The 25371-nt window shown below is 44.9% G+C and overlaps 1 protein-coding gene across 1 annotated transcript; it reads left to right on the top strand.

Moving 5' to 3' along the window:
* The first annotated feature begins 5133 nt into the window (after positions 1 to 5133).
* On the top strand, positions 5134 to 6933 carry FAM181B (family with sequence similarity 181 member B). The gene has a single exon (XM_051850480.2). It carries the CDS (start codon positions 5273 to 5275, stop codon positions 6545 to 6547), a length of 1275 nt encoding a protein of 424 aa, XP_051706440.1. The 5' UTR covers positions 5134 to 5272; the 3' UTR covers positions 6548 to 6933.
* Positions 6934 to 25371: the final 18438 nt, after the last annotated feature.

Raw genomic sequence — 25371 nt, 5'->3', positions numbered from 1 at the left:
ACATGGGATGCTGGCATCGCAGGCGGTGGCTTAACCCACTATACCACCATGCTAGCCCCTATATATTTTTATATATATGTATATATATATATTTTTTTTCTATTCCAGGATCCTGTCTCATCACATCATACCAACATAAGATCCCCATTAATGTCACTTGGTTGAGTGGTGCTTATCAGTTTTGTGTATTGCAAAGTCAGTCTTTTTCATTCACTTTTTTACTATTTTCTTTGAAAGGCAGTCACTATGCAGTCTCAAATGCAGACCTTACATTTAAGGGAGTTATAGTTTACCTTCTGCAGAGTGTATTCCCAAATTACTTAGAATTCACTGCATGGGGAGTTGTCTATTTTTCCTCACTTATTTACTCAATCATTTTAAAAAAGATTTATGAATTTGAGAGGTAGAATTATAGACAGAGAGAGGGAGAGACTGAGAGAAAGGGGTCTTCCATCTACTGGTTCACTCCCTAAATGGTCACAACAGCCAGAGCTGGGCCAATCCGAAGCCAGGAGCCAAGAGTTTTTTCTGGGTCTCCCAGGCAGGTGCAGGGGTCCAAGCAGTTGGACCATCTTCCACTGCTTTCCCAGACCGCAAGCAGAGAGCTAGATCAGAAGAGGAGCAGCTGGGACATGAACTGGGGCCCATATAGGATGCCAGTGCTGCAGGCAGAGGCTTAACCTACTATGCTGCAGTGCTGGCCCCTTAAATAATTTCTTTATATTAATGTGTAATAACAGATATTTTTATCTTTGGCTTATAACTTAACTTGATAATCCATTATTTATTTTGTTGCTCAAATTGTTCTAGCTTTGGTGATTGGGAGCTTGTTCAGTTGTCTCCTGTGCACCTTTGACATACTCCATCATTTTGTGCTTTGAACACCATCATAATTTCTGGTAGTATAAGATTCTCAGTGCTTGTTTTGTTTATTCTCTGCCTCAGTCCTAAATCAGTGGTCCCTTAAGGGATTCTAGCTATTTTTAATTGGATAACAGTATTAAGAACCAGTATTTGGGTACTGGTTGTAATCTTGCTTTTAATTTGACTTGCCTTATGATATTTTCTGTCCTCTTAAAAGTGGCCAGAAATTCTTTCTGAAATAAAGCAAGATAGAGTAAGTAAATAGGACAAAATTTAAAAAGAAATCCAAAATCTAAATCCATATTTTTCCTCTCTAGATCTTTCTTTTGGCATTATTGGTTAATATTTCAATAGATACAGAAAGAGACCACTACAGCATTTAGAGTTGATATGCATTATCTCTTAGTTTGGCAGCAGTATTTTCAACAATCCTAGTTCAGTTAGCATCTTTTCCCACTATTTTCCTAGAGACTGCATGGTGTTCCTGGCACCCAGCTTTTGCCAGGCCTTACCCAGCCCTGATGGATCATTGCTGGCATTTGTGGAGTGAACCAGTGTCTGGAAGCTCTCTCTGTTGGCCTGTCTGTCTCCCTTTCCCTCTGTGTCTTTGCCTCTTAAAAAAATTCTTAGAAGAGATCTAGTGTTATAGAATCTGGTTGGCAGGGAGAAAGGATGAGGAGGAAAACAGGAGATACATTTTGCGTGGTGCACCATTTATAAGGCAATACATCATGATGATAATGATACTTTATAAATTGTGGGCAAAATTGAGGAATTAATTTGCTTTATTTGGGATTTCAAAAATAGTGAATGACAGGAAATTGGTTTGAAAGAGAGAGGAAAGCAAAAGATGCATAATTATTTCTTTCATTATGAACGTGCATTCCTGACATCTCTGAGGACTAAGATTGTCCTGCAGGGAATATGATTAAAGTTACAAAGAGGAAAACAAAATAAGTAAGTCAGCTTTTGATCCTGCTGCTATATTTACCCACAAGAAAGGAGGCAGCTCTCAGGTGGGCTTTTGTCTAAGTAATGTCCTGAAATCCAAGTGTAAAAGAACAATATGAAATCTCAATTCTCCCAAACGGTTTGGGCCAGATCAGCCCTTGAGCCCCTGGGGGGCTTGGTTCCCAAGGAGACTAATCCCACATGCTCAGCATTAGGCATCACTGGGGCAAAAGAGCTCTAGTTTGGAGTTCTGCAGAGAGCTCCTAGTGCAGGCTGGAGCCTGGTCCCTCTGCTCCACAGGAAGTGAAATGTATTGATGTCAAAGCCACTCAAGTGAATATACTCACTCAGGAGTAGGAGGAGGGACTGGTGGGCTGGTCCCTCAGAGCTCTTCCCCAAAGGAACAGACGTCAAGGGAGAAAAGCTGCTGAAACCAAGAAGTGAGGTCTATATGTATACTTTAGCTAGAGGGTGGACACTCTAAGGATTTATTTTGTTCTCAGATATAGAATTATTCCACGCGGAAGTTTTTCCTGTGTTGTCTATGGCCTAAATTTTCCCATAAATGTAGCTTTCATGTAATCAGGTCCTTGTCCCAGCTGCTCTCTTTGCCAGAGATATTGCTTCTTTGCTTGACACACTGAAGTTTTAACTCAAATGCTCCCTGTCCATGCAGACTTCCCCAACTCCTTTGGACAGAATGGAAAGTTCTTTATCCCATCAACCATTGAACCTTTATTTTACTTCCATTGAGACAGTTATGTTACAATGGCTTGTTTGCATGCCTGTCTTTCTGGACAGAGCAAGAATCATGACTTCTTATAACTCTATCCTGTCTTAGCACAGGGCTGAGAACACTGTGAATGTAAACATCTTTTGTAGAATGAATAAGTACCTGGATGGAAATTTATGTGTATGGATCAGTTGTGTGAATCAAGCTATACAGCTCTAAGCTGTGCGTAACTTTTATTTATATATGGAGTTTATGATTGACAAAAAACTTTCATTTTTATTCATATTGATTTTCTATCAAATAGGCTTACATTATTATTCCCATTTTATAGATGAGAACATTGAGATCCAGAGCGTTAAATGACTTTCCTATTGTCATTCAGATAATAAAAGGCAGATTTCCTATTGCTATTCATTCGTTCAATTTCCTTTCAGCATTCAGATAATAATAAGACTGGAGTCCAGTCGTAGTCTTTGGCTCCAGTTCCAGCACTTGGTCTACTCTTTTATACTGCCTTTTTCTAAATTTCTGCAACTTGCAAGTTGCTCTCCTGCATTTGAAAAGAATAATTATCTTGTTGGAGAAAAGTGCAAATGATGCTGATTTTACATGGTGTGGGTTGTAAGAAATGGGTGGAGCCTAAAGAATCAAGAGCATGGATACTTGTTGAACCACTATTTTCTGCCAACTCCTTTATATATGCCATCTCACAACAACCTCAAGTAGTTGAGATGACCTCCATCGTTCTGATAAGAAAAGTAAGACTTGGAGCTATTATTTGTATTATGTCATGTAATTCTCACCATGAAAACAATTATGACTCTATATATGACTATTCTCATCTTTCTGATGAGGAGTCTGAGCCTTATAAGATACATTGGCTTACCCAAGGACGCTCAGCTACTAGCCTCAGGTAATTTCCAGTCAACTTTTTTTGCTTAGAACTCCAATCATCTGGAAAAGAAGAAAGACTTTTACATACAGATCTTTTCATATTTCATTTATTTTGAATATGATTACATTAGGACTTAAAGTAACTCTTGGGGGTAATAGATTTTTTTCAGACTAAAGATATCAGTTTAATGTAGAGTTCTGTACAGTCTATGTCTAGGTACCTGTAAGAATTACTCAGTTGAAAGAAAGTGAATGCATGGGCTGATGGAAGGGCCTCATCTGTAGAAGGGAAGGGCAGGGCTGATATTCACATCTTAGGGGTAAGAAATGCACATTAGTAACAGGTGCACACTTTTCTGACTGCAAATGTCACCAAGAATAAAATAGTCCAATCACAGAAGAAAAAAATCCTGTGTCCAGTGACATCTGTGACTGACCTCTGGGCACCTCTAACCAAATGCTGGGTGTCTCTGGATATCTCTGAACTCAAATTAAAGGCATATAAAAATTGATCCAACTTCAGCAAATAAAAAATTTGAGTCCTTTTATGTGGGCCTGGAAAGAGGCTACTTTGTCTCCTCAATGCATCTGGCCCTTCTCAGGATGCTCAGAAGTAGTTTTGGTCCATCTGAAAAATGACACCCAAAGAATTTTGAATGGGGTGGTGTGTATCTTTCCTAGGTGGTCTCTGCACCTAAATTGTAGTAACTTAGAGAATACCTAATTACGCACATAGTCCTTTCTGAATCACCTTTCATGTTTGACCATATTCTTCATTTTCTCTATTCCAAAGAGGACAGGTGAAATGGGTGTCAAGGGGTTTCAATGCGTCCTTGAAATGTAACTCAAGTTCCAGAAGACAACCGAAACGGCATGTCTTAACGTGCTGAAAGTTTTGGACACACACAGGGCTCTCTCATACAACAGCTAGCTCAGTGCAAGCCACACCTTTCTCCCTTACCTCCTTCTGTTTCTGTTCTAATAAAAGAGAAGCCCGGCACTGGTCTCAAAGCACTGCCCGTCAATCCTTAGTTCTGACAATCAAAGAGTGGAAGAAAGAGCACTGGACTCCATTCTTGGGGAAACGCCCTCTGAATCATAGGGCCTGGGTTAGAGCTTCAAGAAGTATTAGTTCCCTTCCCCCGTCTCAAAAAAATGAGAAAAGAGGCCAAGACACAAGTTTTGTCAAGAGTTTGGGAATGGCTTCAGAGTCAGACTGGACTGGATCTGGTCTTGGTCAACACATTGAACCTCTGGGAGGCGCAGTTTCCTCGTGGGTTGTATGATTATAACCATACACAATGCATGCGGCTGGTGTTCACAAACGAGACAATGTATGGACAATGCTTGGCATAACAGGTGCCCCGTGACTGCTGGCCGTTATTGTTCCCAGAGCTGGGGCTGAAGCCCAAGTCTCTTAACTCCTGCTCTTCCTGCCCCAGGAACCGTCTCCCCACACCAAGGTGTGATTGTGTAGGACGTGAACTGGAACTTGAGGATGGGCCACCTCCTCTCCGCTGGAGACTGGAGTTAGCGGGCTGAAGGGAAGCGAAAGGGTTAAGGCGATGAGCTTGAGAAAGCCTGGAAAAGTAGAAAAGCGACCCCCGCCGAACCCAACCAGGCTAAGTAAGCCCCTCCCCTCCGCCACCGGGGCGGTCGCCCCGCGCTCCCTCCCTCCGCCCCTCGCTTACAAGACCTAATGAGCTCCCCCGGGAGGCCGCGCTGCGAGCCGGGCCCGGAGCGAGGAGGCTGCGCCGAGCGGGTCGCGCCGGGGCGGGAGCCGGCCGGGGGCGCACGGGCAGCGCTGCAGACCGCCCGGGAGCCGCTGCGATGGCGGTGCAGGCGGCGCTCCTCAGCACGCACCCCTTCGTGCCCTTCGGATTCGGGGGCTCCCCGGACGGGCTCGGGGGCGCCTTCGGAGCCCTCGACAAGGGCTGCTGTTTCGAGGACGATGAGACTGGGGCGCCGGCGGGCGCGCTGCTGTCTGGAGCCGAGGGCGGGGACGTGCGAGAGGCCACACGCGACCTGCTTAGCTTCATCGACTCGGCGTCCAGCAACATCAAACTGGCGCTCGACAAGCCGGGCAAGTCCAAGCGGAAGGTGAACCATCGCAAGTACCTGCAGAAGCAGATCAAGCGCTGCAGCGGCCTCATGGGCGCCGCGCCCCCGGGCCCGCCCTCCCCGAGCGCGGCCGACACACCCGCCAAACGGCCGCCTGGCGCTCCGACTGTCGCGGCTCCGGCCCACGGCAAGGCCGCCCCGCGGCGAGAGGCGTCACAGGCCGCGGCGGCCGCCAGCCTGCAGAGCCGGAGTCTGGCCGCGCTTTTCGACTCGCTGCGCCACGTCCCTGGGGCCGCGGAGCCGGCGGGAAGCGCGGTGGCTTCGCCGGCGGCTGGGCTCAGTGGAGCGGGCGCAGTGGGCGCCGGGGAGGACGCGACCGGCCCCGTGGGGGGCACAGTGGCCCCGGGCGCCAGGAAGGTCCCACTGCGGGCCCGCAACCTACCCCCGTCTTTCTTCACGGAGCCGTCCCGGGCAGGTGGCGGCGGGTGCGGCCCGTCGGCGCCGGGTGTGAGCTTGGGCGACCTAGAGAAAGGGGCAGAGGCCGCGGAGTTCTTCGAGTTGCTGGGGCCAGACTACGGCAGCGCCGGCACAGAAGCGGGCGTGCTGCTCGCCGCCGAGCCACTCGACGTGTTCCCCGGTGGAGGAGCAGTGCTGCGAGCGACCCCAGAGCTGGAGCCCGGCCTCTTCGAGCCTCCGCCCGCGATGGTGGGGAGCCTACTGTACTCCGAGACCTGGAGCGCCCCGGGCTGTCCCCAGAGCAAGAAGCCGGCCCTGGCTGCCCCCCGTGGCGGCTTGACCTTGAACGAGCCCTTGCGTCTCCTGTACCCCGCCGCCGCGGACTCTGCCGGCGGGGAGGACGGGCCGGGCCATTTGGCCTCTTTCGCCCCCTTCTTTCCGGACTGCGCCCTGCCTCCGCCGCCGCCGTCTCACCAAGTGTCCTACGATTACAGCGCGGGCTATGGCCGCTCGACCTACTCCAGCCTCTGGAGGCCCGACGGCGTGTGGGAAGGGGCGCCCGGGGAGGAGGGGGCGCGCCGGGACTGACTGCGGGGCGCCCTTCCCTCCTGCTAGCACTGCGGTGTGCAGCGCGGGCCTGATGGGGCTCTCCTCAGCCCAAAGAACGACGGGAAATGAACATGGAAAGGATATTCAGTTAATAAAAGAAACTTACGAAAAATGAGATTCAGAGGAGTTGGGAGTTTTAATCTCAGCCTCCAGCTATTTTTATTTGTTTTTCTCTTAAAGCCGTCCGTAGGTGCTTATTGGACCCGACGAGATAAAAAATACCAAGACAGGGTTTAGGGTGGCTTCAACAACTTTTCAGCAAAGGCCCGTGTATTTAGTATACGTACCCCTTCTAAATGTTGACCCGGGCCCTCCCGATCTTTCTCCCCGAGTGCATTATGAATTAAAGCCTACGTTGAAAAGAATGGAGCAGAGATACGTTGTCTTTGCCTTGCGTGTTTTCCTAGGTGGTTTTCCATGCGGTCTCCGCCTTGCTAGGTGAGTGCGCTGCTGAGGAAGTGAGACCCAGACCCGCGGTGAGCCACCGCTTTCCTCCCGTGTGCTGGTCCTTGCTTGTGTCTGTCCTTCAGTCTGGCACTCTTCCTAGCAAGTTTTTTTCTGCTCCCTTCTTTCTTGCATTTCTTTCTGCTCTTATCAGGGCAATGACTTACTTTCCTTCTCTGGACTGTCACTGCTGTCTCCGATGCTTTTGTCTGCTTTTCTTACAAATCTCTGAGACTTAAATTTGGCAAGCTTGGGGTCTGTTTCCCTCTTTTCTCCCATGTTCCAGCTATTTTGAGAGGGGAGATACTGAGTGTTGTCACCTCTTTGCAACCAAGTTTTCTTACCTGAGACGGTGGAGATGGCACTGTTTCTCCACTTCTCACTTCTTCACAGATTGTTGGAAGGCTCACAGAGTAAATACATAAAATGCCTGGAGACTGCGGTAGTGCTTGGTTGGTTCTGCAGGTAAACATATACTGTTTGATGTAACACTGGATGTGGTTTCTACATAGAGAAGCAATTAGGAATGCTAATCCTCTTGCTCTTTTTTGGATCATGTATTTGCCCCATGATTGCCTTTTCTCTTCAAGTTGTCTACTTCTTTTCCTTCTCTCCCCTCTTCCACCTTACCCACTTCCATCTGTCTCTGCTTCTTGGAGCTTCCTTTCTCTCTGTACCCAGAGTCTTCCTGCTATGGGAATGGTGAAAGGCTTGACATTTCTAAAGGAGTCTCTCTGTTCTTGAATAGCAGGTTTGATGAGTGAAATTTGAAAGGACCTGGAGAGAAGAGTCGGCTCTTATCTGAGGGAGATTGGGGTGGGGGGTAGAAGTTACAGAAATATTTTAACCAGCCGTGAGTGTGGCAGAGGAGACACATGGCACCATCAGGATGGTTGAGAGGCAGGAGTGGAAAGACTGGGTGGGAAGTGAGTTGCTGGAGCAGGAAGAGGGAGCCCCTTATTGCAGTCCTGCCAGTAAAATGCACAGAGACCAACACCCAGGAAGTATAAGGGAGAGGTAACTCGCTGGCTATGAGGCAAAGGAGAGGCTGTCTCTGCTTAAGGCTGCTGAGGAGGGAGTAAGAGTGTCTAGATGTGAGAAAGTCCGAAACCCCACTGATGTCTGCACAAAAGTAATGTGATATTTTCAGAAAGAATCTGTGAAAAAACAAATGGGTGTCTAGCAATGGTTGATGCAATATTAAATGCTATCATTAAATCACTTTCTTGTGAATAAAAGTTCTTAAGAAAGCACCACAGGAAATAGAGCAATGAATCTTGTTAATGATCAAGAGAATTTGGGCCACTCCGGAAACCTGGTGTCTATTGAATTTCTTTCAGTGGGGTGAGAAATGATGAATTCCATTGTGCTAAGAGAATGTTACTCAACAATCATTTAATTTAGCTAAATTGCTTTATGATGAGTACAATCCAGGGTAGAATTTCACAGTAGGAAAACATTAATAATCCTGTTACTAAGGCACTATTGTCATTATAATATTTCTTAATTTCCCTGTTCCTTCTTACCTCATTCAGTAAAGCAAGATATCTTTCTCCCAGTATCTTGCTTGCCATGCCTTTCATTAATAATACCAACCCTGCCTCTTTTGTGTGCCAGACTTTGAGTTAAGTACCAACTTGTGGAGCCTCCTAACAGACCCATGAGTTGAGTGCTATTCTCTACATTTGGAAACTGAGGCACAAACAGGTTAAATAACTTGTTGAAAACAGATAGTGAGTCCAAGATCCGTATCTGCAGGTATTCTAGCACCAAGACCTATATGTTACTTGCGAGGCTCTGCCATGCTTTGTAAGTGTGTATGGTTCCCAGTCTTCTGCTTTAGCTACTAGCAAGGATTCTCAGCCTCAGCACTACTGACATTGTGGGCCCTATAACTCTTTTTGTAAAAGATTTATTTATTTATTTGAAAGGCGGAGTTACAGAGAGAGAAAGCGGAAGAGAGAGAGAGAGAGAGAGAGAGAGATTGTCTATCAGCTGGTTTACCCCCTAAATGGCTGCAATGGCCGGAGCTGGGCCAGGCTGAATCCAGGAGCCAGGAGCCTCATCCTGGTCTCCCATGTGGGTGGCAGGGCCCAACCACTTGGGCCATCTTCCACTGTTCTTCACAGGCCATTAGCAGGGAGCTGGGTCAGAAGTGGAGCAGCTGAGAAACAAACTGGTACCCATAAGGGATGCCCGTGTCCATACCTTTACCCACTATGCTACAATGCTGGCCCCTGGGCCTTATAATTCTTTGCTGTGGGAGTTGTCTTGAATGGAATAGAATATTTAGCAGCATCCTTGGCCTTTCTTGTGATAGTCAACTATATCCCCATAACATGTTCCTTAGGAGGCAAAATTACTGTCAGTTGAAAAGCACTATGCAATGCAAATACATATGTTGTGTCTTTGGGTACCTAGCACTTCTACATACCTTACTTCACTTAATTTTTTTTAAGATTTATTATTTATTTGAAAGGCAAAGTACACACACACACACACACATACAGAGTTGAAAGAGAGAGAGAGAGAGAGAGAGAGAGAGAGATATCTTAGCTGCTGGCTCACTCCCCAAACAGCTGCAATGGCCAGGGCTGGCTCAGGCCTAAGCCAAGAGCCAGGAGCTTCATCCCAGTCTTCCACATGAATGGTAGGGGCCCAAGTACTTGAACCATCTTTCACTGCTTTTCCAGGCACGTTAACAGGGAGCTAGAACAGAAGTGGAGCAACTAGGACTTGCATTGCCACCTATTTAGAATGCTGGTGTCTCAGGCTGTGCTTAACCCACTATGCAACAATGCCAGTCCCATTAATTCTTTATTTTTATTTGTTTGAGAGACAGAGATCTTCCATCTGCTGGTTCACTTTCCAAATATCTATAATATTCACAGTTGGGAAAGGCTGAAGCTGGGAGCTGGGAACTTAATCTGAGTCTCCCAGATGGGTTGCAAGGACCCCAGTTCTTGGGCCTTCACCTGCTACCTCCCAGAATGTGCATTAGTAGGAAGCTGCAATCATAAGTGGAGTCAGGACACAAATCCAGGCACTCTGACTTGGGATGTGAATATCCTAACTGCTGTACTGAATACCTGCCCCTATTAGAAAAATATTTTAATATCTTACTTAGTCATATCATTATCCATATAATTATACATAGAGAATTTCTTTTAAGTGCAATGGTAAATATTTTTCAAGACCAGAAACACATTATAAAATGCTTCTAGTGGCATGACTTTGTGTAAGGTAGGTTCTATGATTTGGGTATGGTTTGAGAGTGTCCCCCAAAGATTCCTGTGATTAGAAAATTGGTCCATAGTGTGTGCAAGGACTTTCAGAGATGCAGCCTAGTGGAAGTCGATTATGTCATTGGGGGTGCTGGCCTTGGGCAAGATTAATGTAATTCTCAGGTGATCCTGGTGAGTCCTGCAGGAACTAGTTGTCATAAAGAGAGCCAGCATGGTCCCTGAATCCCTCTGGCTGGCTGACTTGCCATGTGACTTCCCTGTCTTGCACATTCTCCCATTTTGTGATGTAGGCAGAAGGCCCTCACCAGAGCCGAACAGATGCCGGTGTTATATTCTTGAACCTCCAGTACTGTGAGCTAACATTGTTTTCTTTATAGAGTATCCAGCCTCAGCTTTTTGTCATAGCAACAGAAAATGGGCTAATACCCTGGGGATCCTGGCCTGTTTGGTAATAATAGATACACCTTTGTGCCTCACTGTCATGATTTCCATCTCAGCTGGACATTCCCTGTGCCTGGAATGCTTTAGTGTCTCTCACATACTCTGGGTTTCCCAAACGTTGCCAATCTCCATTCAAGTTTTCTTCATATTCCTCTCTTCACTTCCCCATCTTGACAAGACAGAGATCGTCTGTTGTAATCCTCCTCTTTCTCTCCACCCTCACATTTCCACATGATTTTTTTCCTAACTGGCAGGACCTTCTCTTGCCCTCATGGTTCAGGATCCTGCTCCTCTGAGGACAAGATGTTGCTGCCTGTATTATCCTTATTCTCCTGTATCTTTAGTATCACCCTCTCTCCTCACTTTTTCCTCTCATGCTAGTGATGATTTAAACAATCAAGAATGAAGGGGAATGTGAGAGTGAAAACTCTCAACCATGTTTCCCTCTCTGGGTGCTACTCTCTTCTTTTGACAATCAAAGTTCTTAGAAAAAAAATCTATACTCCCACCTGCCTCATCACCTGCTACTTAACCTTTAACTATTTTGCGTCTTAGGGTGACCAACAATTCCAGTTGTAGCATTGAAAATTTCACACACCAACAAACGCTGAAGTCCCTGTGTAGGACATACTTCAAAAGCTTTGTAGAAAAATGGAAATAAAAGTTCATTTTGGTGCAAAAAATTATGAAGGCCATGCCTACGAGAGGGGATCTTTAAAATATGCAAATATATATTACAAAAAAATTGCATGACTTTTGAAATTTTTGCCCCCAAATTTTTCTTTTACTTCCATTTTCCCACAAACTCTGTGAAGTACCCGTGTATTAGTCAGCTTTTCAGTATTATAATGGAATTCCTGAGGCAAAATACTTTATAAAGAAAACAGGTTTACTTTGGCTCAGGGTTCTGGAGGTCTATAGTCTCAAGATCCCTTGTTGCCCATTGGTTCAGACTTGATTGAAGACCTTCTTGCTGTCAGTGTCACAAGGTGGCATATGACATCACACAGCAAGAGACTAGGAGCTTGGTCTCCCATGTGGGTGGCAGGAGTCCAAGATCTTGGGCCATCATCCACTACTTTTCCCAGGCCATTATCAGGGAACTGGATTGGAAGTGGAGCATCCATGACTTGGTGCCCATATGGAATGCTGGCATCACAGGCAACAGCTTTACATGCTACGCTACAGCACCTCGACATTCCACCCTCTCTCTGGAACACAGTGCATCATCAATGATTTCTGGTCGATTTGGATGAGGCTTTTCCATTGAAAAAGGAACTTTGCACTCATCTCCTCATTTGAGTTTCATCTCAGTGCTGTCAAATGGCCCTGTAAATATCTGCCACCATTTGTCAGGGACCTACCTGTGTGAACAGAGTACCTTTTATATGGGGACCCCACTATGACAGGAATTATGTGTGTGGCAATAAAAACAAGGCTAGTGGCCACAGAACCAACTTATATTTTTTAGAGCAGCATATTTGATGGCAGGCACAGAGCACATCAGTGATATGCTTTAACCATTTGCTCTGCCCACAGAGTATGGCCAGGTTGTTCCCCTGTGAGATCAACAATAACTGGAAATTGTCCCCACAATGAGTCTAAAATTGAGTTTGGCAGTTGCAGCACAGGTACATGAACATGCTTTGTTCACTGTCAATGTGGGAGTGAAAAAACAATATAATAAAATAACCTAAGAGATGTCACAAAGCACTAGAGGGTTTAATTACTTGATGAATGGTATGGACGGTTTATTTCACTTTCAAATGGTGATGTTCCTAAAAAAATTACAAGTTGAAAAAATCATAGTTGTGATGGCAGGAGAGGGAGACTAAAGGTGTGGGGGAGAGAGAGATGAGATGAGAAGAGAAGAGAAGAGAAGAGAAGAGAAGAGGAGAAGAGAAGGACAGGGAAAAATAAAAAGGGGGAAGGAGGAGAGAATAAATATGTGGCCAGATTCCTGACAAAGGGCTCAAGATCCATTTATTACCTACAATAGATATAATAGATGTTATGTGTTAAATTGTAACCCTGCTCAAAGATATGTTGAAGCCTAATGCCTAGTACCTCAAACTGTGACTTTATCTGGAAATAGGGTCTTTACATTGGTAATTAATTTAAAATGAGGTCATTAGGGTAGGATTTAATCCAATATGACTCGTGTCATTAAAAAAATGGGAAATTTGGACACATACACAAAAGGAGGAAAGTGTGAAGATGGCTATGTGACTGGGGAGATTCATCAACATGCCAAGGCACACCAAGGATTGCCAGCAAACACCCGGTGCTGGACGCGGCAGGGAAGGATTCTCCCTTAGAGCTTTGAGAGAGAGAGAGAGAGAGAGAGAGAGAGAGCGCACAACCCTTGTGATGCCTTGATTTTGGTCTCCAGCCTCCAGAACTGTGAGACGATACATTTCTGTTGTGTTAAGCCACCAGTTTTTGGCATGCTATTGCTGCAGCCCTAGAAAACTAAGCATACAGCAAATAATGAAGACTATGATAAGTCAAAATCCTATTTATTGTGCCACACAAAGTTCCTTATGCTTACAAAAGACCAATGTGACCATACCACATTTATTTTGTTTTATTTTACAGCGTATTAAGAAAGGGAGTCTGTATAGATCTAACAAAACCTCTAGAAACTGCTTGCCATTTAGGGACAGGCTTTTGGCAGAAAAGAGTACCAGAGAGCAGACTGAGCCGTTCAGTTCCTGCCCAGGCTTGGGTCATAATGATGCCCATCTGGCAGAGTTGGAAGCCAACTACTTGCTGAACACTCTGAGCCTATTGTTGAGCTGCATAACATCTAGCTTTCTCAGCTGCAAATACTGTGCCTAGATCAGCCAAAACTCATCCTGTCAGTGGCTGGGGTGTCTGCTCCTCACTAAGAGGTGGGCCTAAGGGTCACCATGGTTTCCTGTGGGGGTTACAGGGAGCCAACAAGTACCTGTGTCCTCAAGGTGGTGTAGCCTTTCCTGGCACCCTTGATGTGTGATTTCTATGGTGGGGCTTTTGTCCTGGTTCCCACTCAAGTTTGGCTGGGTCTGGAGCTGGTGGGGATGCCTGGTTGACTTAGCTGGGGCTGGTCCTCTTCCACATCACTGTGTCACAAGCTTGTGAGGGCAGGCTGTGTGTGTATCCTGGTCTTTGCTGTACCCTTTGGACTATCCTGTCTGATAAACTAGGCCTCAGATGTTTATCATGTGAATGAACTGACAGCCCTCTTTGCTGTTGGCAAGACTCTGTCCTTTCTTGCTACCAAACTCATTGAGAGCCTTGGTTACTGTTTTAAGGGAATTAAAGATGCCTTTGAACTAGAATGCTGCCTCTCATGGAAGCCTCTGCGTGGCTTCACGTGTTTCACCTGCCCCTCATTCTTCCTCTCCCCAAAGACGTATTCCAGTCCAGCTCAAAACAAATCCATATCCTATCTGCCTCCAGGACCTTGTTGGCCAATCTGCTTTTCTAATCCCTAGCCCTAATCATATCTCTAGCCTATTCTGCTTCCTTTCTAACATCCAACCTACAAAAATCCCCATTTTTCCTTTCTCAGAAAGAAAAGTTTTTTTAAAAGTTAGAAATTGATGGAATTATTAGAACCAGACAATATTAGCAATGTAAGTCATGGTTCTATTTGTTTGACAATAGATATAAAATAAATTTTTAAGGTAGGAAGTAGTATTAAAGAAACATCAGGCAATCTTAAGAAAGCTGTCTTAATAAAACTAACTAATCCGCATGACCATTTACCATTTTCTTCTGCCTATATAGCCAAGAATGTTGGATTAGGACTTGTGAAATCAGTGTGTTTTGTGATGGGAACAAAGACTTGAAGGATGTATAGGAGGTGAAGAAACACTTGGAGAGAGAGGGAAACTTTCTGAATGAAGAGATTCAGTCATTCAATATGAATGGGTCCTATGGGAACAAACAGAATGTCATAACTCTGCTAAGATGTGTCATAGAAGTCTCCCATGAGCTACATCATCTTTCTTTGATCTCATACATTTTTATTAAGCAACCTACTGAGAGAAAGTGCTAGGGATATGGTGGATGGGAAAGATGGATAGGAAATGCACACAGCAAGTGATGAGAGTGTAGGAGAGTGGGCACCTGTGCTATGGGGAAAAGAGGGAAGAGTTTAATAGGCATTTACAGAAATTTGATGTGACAAAGGGTTGGCAAATGTGTAGCAGGAATCACTTCTTGCTCCTGAGATTATGCCAGGCATTGCTGAATTCAACAGGATGCTCCTGCCTTTGAACGTGAATTTAGTTCTATTTACTACCATCTGCCCAGGTTGAAACCAGTTTTCCATCTGGCATTTATTTAGTCAGTGCCACAGACCTGATTCAGTGCTGGAGGACTGCTTCATGCTGTCCAGATGCACAAGATGTTCCAATTTGCAAACACTAAATCCTCATGTAATATACTCTGAGAAACATAAATGTAAATCTCTGTTCAGACATGACCAGGAGAATCCCTAGGATCTACCTCCATAGAAGCACGCAGTCCAGAACAACATGCAATGAGCAAGGATTTGGAACAGAAGTAGTATGACATGTATGAACAGCTCCATAAGTGGAGGCTGAGTTTCTCACAGGTTTATTTAATTGCTAAACCACCTACCTTCCTTTCCCATACAGTCTTCCCTTCCTGGCTTGTACCAGAACTCTGGAGGATCATGTTGTCCTGAAGCCCTGTATAGTCCAAAAAGGGGACTGGGGCTGGTTTTGCCATTCAAGTGAGTCCAGAACTGGAGTTTGATAAATATGCTACTGTCATTGTTTGTTGTGCCCTAAGGGGAGTGAATGGATTAGATACTGTGTGAATGTACACTGCCAAGGAGAAATATGGGAACTAAAATCCAGCACATGCTTACTTTAGTTACCACCAGCTATATACCCAAAGGGGGGATGTTTTTTCCTTTCTAAAATTTTTATTTCAACAAAGGTATTCCATAGCTAGTGGTGGCCCTGGGGGTCACGACTGAAATCTGATCCTACCCAGAAACCAAGCCTGCTGCTCTCAGCTGCTTCCATGTGTTCCAGAGGCCCCATGTGCATTATGGGAAGATGATGTCATTTTTTGGGCCAGGCCCTGGAGCACTGGCATGACTGATTCTGGCACCTGTCACCTTTGGGACCTTGCATCAGTAGCACTTCTTTTCTTTGTGGGGTCTGTGTGGGTCATCAGCTATTCTTTCAAGCCCTTTCTTCTGATAATGGTACTCCTGGTTCCTGAGGGAGGCCCATTCTGCCTGGCTCAGTTCCAGTTGGAGACTGCATCAGAAAGGAGGTCTGAGTGTTGAGGGTCATCTCTGGAGTCATTGGAATTATCCAGAGGGAAATGCGAATTCTTGATTTTTCATTTTATCTGTGCCTGCAGGCAGGGTCCTACCCCAGAGCTTTAATTTCCTGTCTGCAGAATGGCAATAATGATACCGCATAGGACTTTGGCTGATTAGATGACACTGATAAAGCCCCAGCATTATGTAAAGGTCCTCTTTATATGGAAACTATTATTATTACTATTCTTGTCCAAAGGGGCCTCTGCAGAGAGATGAAAAAGAGCCTTGAACTTCCCACTCCCTCCCCCTCTCTGCATCCAGTAAGGAAGAGCTCTGGATGTCCTGGGATCTTCATCTCAGGATTTAAAAGGTCGCTGGAAGCTCTGGCACTGAAAACATCCCATCTCTGCACAATGACTCGGAATCCGTGACTAACCGGCCCTTCAGATGAGCTGGTTTGTAAAGGAGCAATGGCAGAGGGAGCCTTTGCCCCAGAAGACAAAACAAAACTCCGCACAAAGGACTTGCAGCAGCCGGGCGAGAACCGTGCATCTTCCCAGCGTGCTCAGAGTGTCTGGTCCCTCTGGAGGGGACCAGGCCTCCCTCCGAGGCCCTGGTGGTGGGTGGTCAGCTTTGTACTCACCGAGTCCCAGGACCCCCGTGTACTGGGTGCTGAGTGCTGCTCAGAATCCGATCTCTTAATCAGTTCTTCCCATAACAACAGGATTTCAATGCACTGCTGAGGATAAAGTGAACCACAGAAACTCGGGACACATTTGAACAGTCGCCTAGGACTCGGACAGAATCTGAATCACATTGGCACAGGCCTGGGTCAGCAGTTGCTGCCAGAACATTGTAAGAAAAGCCATTCTAGTCCACACAATGGCACGAGGAAACAGGAAGCCGGCTCCATGACTTTAATTATTATCCTCTCTCTGAGCAGGGCCACAGTTCAGCTTTGCTCCTGTGGGCTATCACGTACTAAGTGCTGAGAGCAAGTTGGACAGCAGTGGAAAGTGGTGAAACCACAGCTAGGACAGCAGCAGCAACAACAAAACTCTGGCCCTGGAATTGCCACCTTGCAAAGGGCATGGACCCAAGACCACCTGGTTTGAATTTGGCTTCTGTCTTTTCCTGTTGATGCCATTTGGTAGAGCCACAGAATGTTTGCAAACATCAGTTTTCTCACTGCAAAGTGAGAATAACAAGTTCCCTGTTTTTCAGGGTTGGTGTAAAGATTAGAAATGTTGTTTGTAGCTATTGGCAAGGGTGAAGCAAAGGGCAGACTCCCAAGTGTTGGTGCGTCATTATTTCCAAAACCTGAATATAACTGATGCTGCGACTCCCTAGTGCTGCCTAGTGCTGGTGCATCAGTCACTTGACTTTTTCTGAATATCAGTGTTCTCATCTCTAACAGGGGGGCAGAGTGTCTCTACGTAGCAGTTTTGAGGATGAATTGAAGTATAAACAGCCTTCAATATAGTGCTTACCACATGCAAGGCGTGAGTGTCAGTGGGCTCTGAACAGCAATCATATGACAGGTAAAAATCCCCTTTGAGCTGTGAGTTGATTTCCAATTTGCTGGAGTCTGAGGCGGATTCTAACCTTGTTGTTTGACTATATCTGACTCTGTGCTCATACGCAGAGCTGACTTTTAGGTAACATTTGTATTCTAAATGAGATTTTAGTTTTCTTCTGACAAAAGGAAAAATTTCAAATACTTATAAATCATGGACTTTTGGAGCTGGATCTTACCTTGGAGAGCCAAATACTGCTTAGTCCTGGCATTGCATCCATATCTGGGGATAAGAGATGTGGCAGGTGCAGCTGAGAACCTCAGCTCCATCCCCGAAGCTTCTTACAGAGATGCTGGAGAACCTGCAGCCTCCTCAGTGCCTGCTAACATCCTTCTTCAGTTTCTGTTTTCTATTTACACAGAGTTAACAAAATGTAGAGTTAGAGCGGGTAAAAGATAGAGCCCATGTTGACACTGATCAAAATTACGGCATCATGTTTAAGGTAATTTCTAAACATCTGAAAGAAATTGAGATACGTATACCCAGTGTGACAGCAAGCAGAGAAAATTAGCTTTTCTTGCTAATAAAGTGTTTATTTTAAGATTAAAAATCTAATTTTAAGAGGAAATCTAGAAAGGAACTTATTTCTTAATGCTACCTCAAAGGACAGGTTACTTAAACCTCATTGAGTCTGCTATTTTTTCCTCTATAACACGAATATAGTAATGACGATACTTGTCTGATTTACATATGCTATAGTGATAAACAAGAGGTCAAGGCATTGACAATGTTTTCTAGCATGCAAAGCACTGAACAATATGAAGGATTACTGGCCTTGTGACCTTGGGTAAGTGCCCTGGTGTTCACATGTGCAAAGTGGGACCAACAAAGCCTCAGCAAACCTCACAGAGATGTCATGAGTACAAAACTAGAGTGTGATGTGAAAGCACTTGGGAAGGCAGGAAGCTTGTCTGAAGTTATTAGAGTGCTACGGTCTCCTTCTCACAGATGATAAAGCAGGAAGTGTGAGGCAAATGGCAGTGAGCATTCTCAGCGGAGCTGGGGCTCTGGCTAAGCCTTCTGTGCTGTGTCTCTACTTCCAATGGACTTCTCCATGCCCTGCTTAGCAGCGCTGACTTCTCTTTTCTCTCCATTGCCAATCTTCCTGATGTAGAAGCAAGCCCAGACACATTCTTTGGGTGAGGCCAGGAAGAATAGGGCCATTTATATCTCTGCTCAGATGACTGGAAAATCCTTTTATCCTGCTTCACTGAAAAGCATCTCACATCAAAACTTGGGGGTTCCAAAGCCCTCAAGAGCCATCTAGTGGTTACACATGAAAAGGACTCTGCTTCAAGGAGTAATGGATTTGTTTTCTTCTAAATTTGTGTGTGTGTGTGTGTGTGTGTGTGTGTTTTCATCCACTCAACAGGGATTGATGTAACTGTTCACTTTCTTTACTTGTAGCCTGGACTGCAGAGCGATGCTGAAGGAAAACTGGGAAGCTCTGCAGACCCGAGTTGCTGGTTTCCACCCTTAGCTCCTGGCTTGCAGTTTGATGTCAGTGCAGGTCTAAGAGAGAATATTGTTGGCTTCATGGTAAATCTGTCCTTGATTCCTGTTGTTGAATTGATTAACCAAAACCAGTGAACATACAATATTGGTGAAGGCACCCTAACCATAGTAACAAACATATACAATGTTAAAGACAGTATGAAAGTTGGTCACTTGCTACACAAAATCCAATCAATGTGTTCTTCACTGACTGGCAGCTCTCCTCCAAGTGAGGACGTGGAGACCCACATTCTTTTCATCTGTGGCTTCACCTTAAACACACAAAGATAGACTCCCACGTCTATCTTCATCAAACCACGAGAGGAGAAAGAGCTTGGAGGGTAACATGAAGAATGTTTTAGAGCCATCTCTACAAGACTCATATTCCATCACCTCAGTTGGGGCAACATAACTAAAAATGCAGGGGAAAAAAGCATTTGAAGAGCAGCTCATCAATAAAACTCTTGATTTATTTATGGGAATTGTGTAATGTTTGTGATATCTGATAGATTTTATAATTTTTTATAATTTCCCTTCTCATTTAAAATAGACATATGCTTTTGTAACTTGTACTTTTCTTCTGCAGTCATTTTCTCGAGAGGGCTCTAAAGTCATATATACTTCATACCCACAAGATACAAGTCCATCCTCGGGCCTAGAATATACCTGTGGCTTTCAGTGAGGCTGAAGTATGTGGAGAGAAGGACTTCCATGGCTAATCCATGACTTGTAAAATGGACTGGCCCATGGGCCGCCCTGGCAGGAGGATGGAGGGCGGGAGAAAGGGGAGTTTGGGATGTTACCTCCCTGCCTTTCCTGTACTGGTCTCTGTTCTGGCAGCAGCTGTTCTCTTGGCTGAATGTGGTTTCTATTGCTGCTGTAACAAATCTGTGGCATTTTGTGGCCTAAAGCAGCATTCAGTTCTTAGTTCACAGTAGCCCAGAAATATTGGTGGGCTTCGCTGGATTCTCTGCTCAGGGTCTCAGAAGCCTGAAGTCAAGGTCCGGCAGGACTGGGTTGAAGATCCACTCTATTTGGTTGCAGGGCCGAGATCTGCCTTTCCTGCTGTCAGCTGGAGCTGCCCACGGCTCCTAGCAGCAGCCCACATCCCTTCTCCTGTGGTCCCCGCTGTCATCTCTGGGCCAGCAATGCATCAGATGTGTCTCATCTGATATGTTTTTCTGGCTTCTCCTGCCTCTTGCCTCCTCTGTTGCCAGCTGGAGAAATTTTCTGCTTTTGGGGTCAGTACTGGGGTTCACTAGGTTAAGGTTAAGGTCATGGCCTACAGCACCAGGATCCCATATGGGCACCGGTTTGAGTCCCAGATGCTCCACTTCTGCTCCAGCTCCCTGCTAATGTGCCTGGGAAAGCAACGGATGATGGCTGAAGTGCCTAGGCCTCTGTACCTATGTGGGAGGCCCAGAGGAAGTTCCTGACTCCTGTCTTTGGTCTGTTGTAGCCATTTGGGGAGTGAATTAGCAGACGAAAGATCTCTCTCTCTTTCTCTCTCTCTGTAACTCTGCCTTTCAAATAAATAAATGCATCTAAGGAGGAGAGAACTTCCACTTTGACCATGGCCTTGTCTAAAAATTATCAGAGTCAGTGAACCCAGGGGGCTTCCATAGCCTTGGCAGCTCATGACAAGAGCCTAGGGTGATTACTGATGCCATAAACAAGAGTGTCAATTTGTTAAGTCAACAACAGGAGTCACTGTGCACTACTCCTTGTGTAGGATCTTTGTCCTTAGTGTGCTGTACATTGAGATTTAATGCTATAACTAGTACTCAAACAGTATTTTTCACTTTATATTTCTGTGTGGGAGCAAACTGTTGAAATCTTTACTTAATGTATGCTAAACTGATCTTCTGTATATAAAGAGAAACAAAAATGAATCTTGATGTGAATGGAAGGGGAGAGGGAGTGGGAAAGGGGAGGGTTGCGGGTGGGAGGGACGTTATGGGGGGAAGCCATTGTAATCCATATTCTGTACTTTGGAAATTTATATTCATTAAATAAAAGTAAAAAAAAAGTATTTTCTTGTGCTTTTTCCACGCTCTTCTATCCTATTAATGACTTAGATTCAATACATGGAAAGAATAACCATGTTCAGCTAGCATTTTCAAATTACCTGATGCTATCAGGGGCTAATATGCACATTACTGTAGTATCAATAAGAGAGTAGAGACTTTTTGTGTTTTTTAGAAATTTTATAGGGGCCGGTGCTGTGGTATAGTGGGTTAGGCACCCCTATGAGTGCCGGTTCGTGTCCCAGCTGCTTTATTTCCAGTCCAGCTCTCTGTTAATGGCCTGGGAAGGCAGTGGAAGATGGCTCAAGTGCTTGGGCCCCTGCCACCCACATGGGAGATCTGGAAGAAGCTCCTGGCTTCTGGCTTCGGATCGGCTCAGCTCTGGCCATTGAGGGCATTTGCGGAGTGAACCAGAGGATTCAAAGGTTCTGTGGATTAGGGTGTGGACTCTTGAGGCCATTCCTAGAAATTCTGCCTCCCACAGGCTGCATCTTTTGCTTGGAGGCCATTCCACGTGGCTCCAACTCTGCTTAGGTTCTGCTCAGTCTGTTTCCTCTACGCCTTCTCGTGCCTGGGGTGGGAAAGACTTCCTGTTGTGGCCTGTACCTGGATCTTCATCAGTTCTTTCCTTTCCTAGCCAAAATATTGCAACTAGCACTTTTGTAATATCTCTCTTTGTGCATATTTTCTATTTTCTGTTGAGACTCTTATAGATGTAGGAAAAAAATTTGGTGAGAAGCATTAATTTTTGTGCCCTCTCTAGGCTGAGGATGTCAGATCCTAGGTGTGAGGCACCCACAAGAGAAAGGAGGATTTTGCGTCCATGGCCTCAGGAAGTGAGAATGTCTTTTTTCATAGGTGCAGAGGATGCAATCTGGTAATTATATACTTGTGATTCAGGCAGAGCTTTAGTGTGGGCTCAGATTTATTTATTTATTTTTGTAAATATCTATTGTATTTATTCAAAATACAGAGTTACAGAGAGAGAGAGAGAGAGAGAGAGAGAGAGAGAGGTCTTCCACCCATTGGTTCACTCCCTAAATGGTCACAACAGCCAGAGCTGAGCTGAACAGGAGCCAAGAGCTTCTTCTGGGTCTTCCACATGGGTACAGAGGCCCAAAGACTCTGCTGCTTTTCCCAGGTACATTAGCAGAGTGCTGGATCAGAAGTGGAGCAGCCAGGACTTGAACCGGCGTCCATATGGGTTGCTGGCACTGTAGGCCAGGGCTTCAATCTGCTGTGCCACAGTGCTGGTCCCCAGATTTCTTTTTTAATTAATTTTCATTTACTTGAAAGTGAAAGTGAAAGAGATAGAGATAGATAATAGACAGGTAGATGATAGATAGACAGACACATGATAGATGTTTCCCATCCACTGGTTCACTCCCCAGAGTGCCTACAACAGCCAGTGCTGGGCCAGGGAAGCCAAGAGCCAGGAACTCCATTCAGGTCTTCCATGTGGGTGGCAGGGACTCCATATATGAGCCATTGTCTGCTGGATCAGAAGCAGAGGCAGAGGCAGGACTTGATCTAAGGCACTGGTAGTATCAAATGTGGATGTCCCAAGGGGCAGCTTAACCTGCTGCACCATAATGCCTGCCCCTCAGATTTCTTATGATCTAAACCTCACTTCTTCATTGACTAGCTGTGTGAATTTGGACAAAATTCCACACCACGTTTTCATTTTCCCATCTGAAAGACACGAATAACAAGAATGTCTCCATCAAGGGGGTATAGTGGGCTACCATGTACCGTGCTTCACATGGCAGAGAAAGCACTTGGCCAATGCTGTTGTTGATATTGTTTGTTGTTGATTTTGTTTGCCTAATGTAAAATTGCCATCTCACTGATTTTTCTCACAGTACCAAGCTTACTTAGGACAAAATCATGCTTGCTTCTGTGTGATTCATCTGTATGCTGTTGGCTCTCTTGTGCTTGCTTTTTGGACAGTTTTGTCATGATATCCAGCCTGAAATCCTGGAAGGTACCTCACCTTAAAAAGGGATATTTTATATCTTCATGATCTCAGAATTTTGTAAGGATTTTGTATACAAGATATAAAGCACCATAAAGAAAATGATTGATAAATTGGACCCCATTAAAGTTAAGAATTTTGCTTCATTAAAAAAGGGATATTTTATATTTATTTTAGTCTTCCATTATTAATTTTTGGTGGTATAGGAGCACTTATCTACTTCAATCCAACGCAACAAATACCTATTAAAGCAAATTATGGTAGGAAGATAAAAAACTTGAAGAATACAAAGGAAGATTGCTGCTTCCCTTGCTTTTTCTAATTTATGATTCAGAGAAGCTGCCATTCCGTTAGGACATTCTAAGGCTCCCATAAATCCTTTAGAACTCTCAAACTCTGGTCTCTGACCAGTTGCATCAGCATCACCAGGGAACTTATTAAAATGCAAATTTGGGAGTTTACCCTAGATATAACAAATCAGAAATTCTGTGAGTGAGTCCAGAAATCTGTTTTAACAAGCCCTCTTACTGATTCAGAAGCATTGACAGAGGATTGAATCTGCTCCACTTACCCCAAGCCACCCTGTGCTTGGGAAGAGTCGAAAGAATCGAATGCCATAACTTGCCCTCTTCAATTCTCTGGCCATGCTTCTATTCACCTTTAAATACTCCATCCCTAGGCTGGTGTTTGGCATGGTGTTTAAGACACACTGCTTGGGATGCTGGCATCCCATATGGGAATGCTGGCTCCCTATTACAGTGTCCTGCTGATGCACACCTTGGGAAGCAGCAGGTGATATCCCAATTATCTGGGTCTCTGCCATCCATATGGGAGGTCCAGATTGAGTTCTTGGCTTGGCAGGTTTCAGGCTGGTTCAGTCCCAGCTGTTGTGAGCATTTGGGGAAATGAACCAATGGATGAGATCTCTCTGACAGTCTCTCTCACTCTCTCCCTTACAAATAAATTGAATTTAAATTTAAAAAGGCTTCATTATTTTTTAGTAGATTTATTTTATTTTTTCCCAAAGAAACCTTTTATTTAGTGACTACTAATTTCATAAGTACAACTTTAGGAATATGGTGATTCTTCCCACCATACCTGTTCCCCCATCCCACCTCCTCCTCTCTTTCCCATTCCCAGTCCCATTCTCCATTAAGATTAATTTTCAATTAACTTTATACACAGAAGACCAACTCTATCCTAAGTAAAGATTTCAACAATTTGCATGCACACACACATGCACACATACAAAACTGTTTGAGAACAAGTTTTACAGTTAATTCTCATAACACAACTCATTGAGGACAGAAGTCCTGCATGAGAAGTAAGTGCACAGTGACTCCTGTTGTTAATTTAACAGTTAACACTCTTTTGTATGATCATCCATGACTCTTTTTTTTTTTTTTTTGACAGGCAGAGTGGACAGTGAGAGAGAGAGAGAGACAGAGAGAAAGGTCTTCCTTTGCCGTTGGTTCACCCTCCAATGGCTGACGCAGCCAGCGCGGTGCATCTGGCGCACCGCGCCTATCTGAAGCCAGGAGCCAGGTGCTTCTCCTGGTTTCTCATGGGGTGCAGGGCCCAAGCACTTGGGCCATCCTCCACTGCACTCCCTGGCCACAGCAGAGAGCTGGCCTGGAAGAGGGGCAATCGGGAGAGAATCCAGTGCCCTGACCAGGACTAGAACCCGGTGTGCCGGCACCGCAAGGCGGAGGATTAGCCTACTGAGCCGCGGCGCCGGCCTCCATGACTCCTGACATGAGCTGTCAAGGCCATGGAAGCCTTTCAGATCCACAAACTCTGTCAGTATTTAGGCAAGGCCATAAGCAAAGTGGAAGTTCTCTCCTCCCTTCAGAGAAAAGTACACCCTTCTTTGATGGCAACGTCTTCCTACTTCAGTCTCTCTCACAGAGATCCTTCATGTAGGACACTTTTTTGCCTCAGCGTCTTGGCTATCCAAGCCTGAAACGCTCTTATGGGCTTTTCAGCCAGACCAGAATGCCAAAAGGACTGATTCTGAGGCCAGAGTGCTATCTTTTCAGTTGGGGCTTTAATGCTGAGTGTTGAAGTAGCCATGTTCCTTTGTTTATGGCACATTATCATCATTGATCTCTCCAAGTCTTTTCCCTTATGCGGTATGCATATACACATGTATTTACATTTATTTTATATGTATTCATCCACTTACTCATTCCATTTTCATTCTTTATTTTATACAAGTATATTTAACATATATCTTTTTGCTTATGTTTTTGTAAAATTCATAGTCTATATTTATGCATTTTTATTCACATAAATGGCACTGTGTCA

This window comes from Oryctolagus cuniculus, chromosome 1 (assembly GCF_964237555.1).
Source record: "Oryctolagus cuniculus chromosome 1, mOryCun1.1, whole genome shotgun sequence".
NCBI classification, from domain to species: Eukaryota; Metazoa; Chordata; class Mammalia; order Lagomorpha; family Leporidae; genus Oryctolagus; species Oryctolagus cuniculus.
This window is presented reverse-complemented; position numbering and strand designations above follow the sequence as displayed.

What these genes read in the sequence shown, in the direction of transcription:
- FAM181B (XM_051850480.2), top strand. Translation starts at nt 5,273, where the DNA reads ATGGCGGTGCAGGCGGCGCTCCTCAGCACGCACCCCTTCGTGCCCTTC.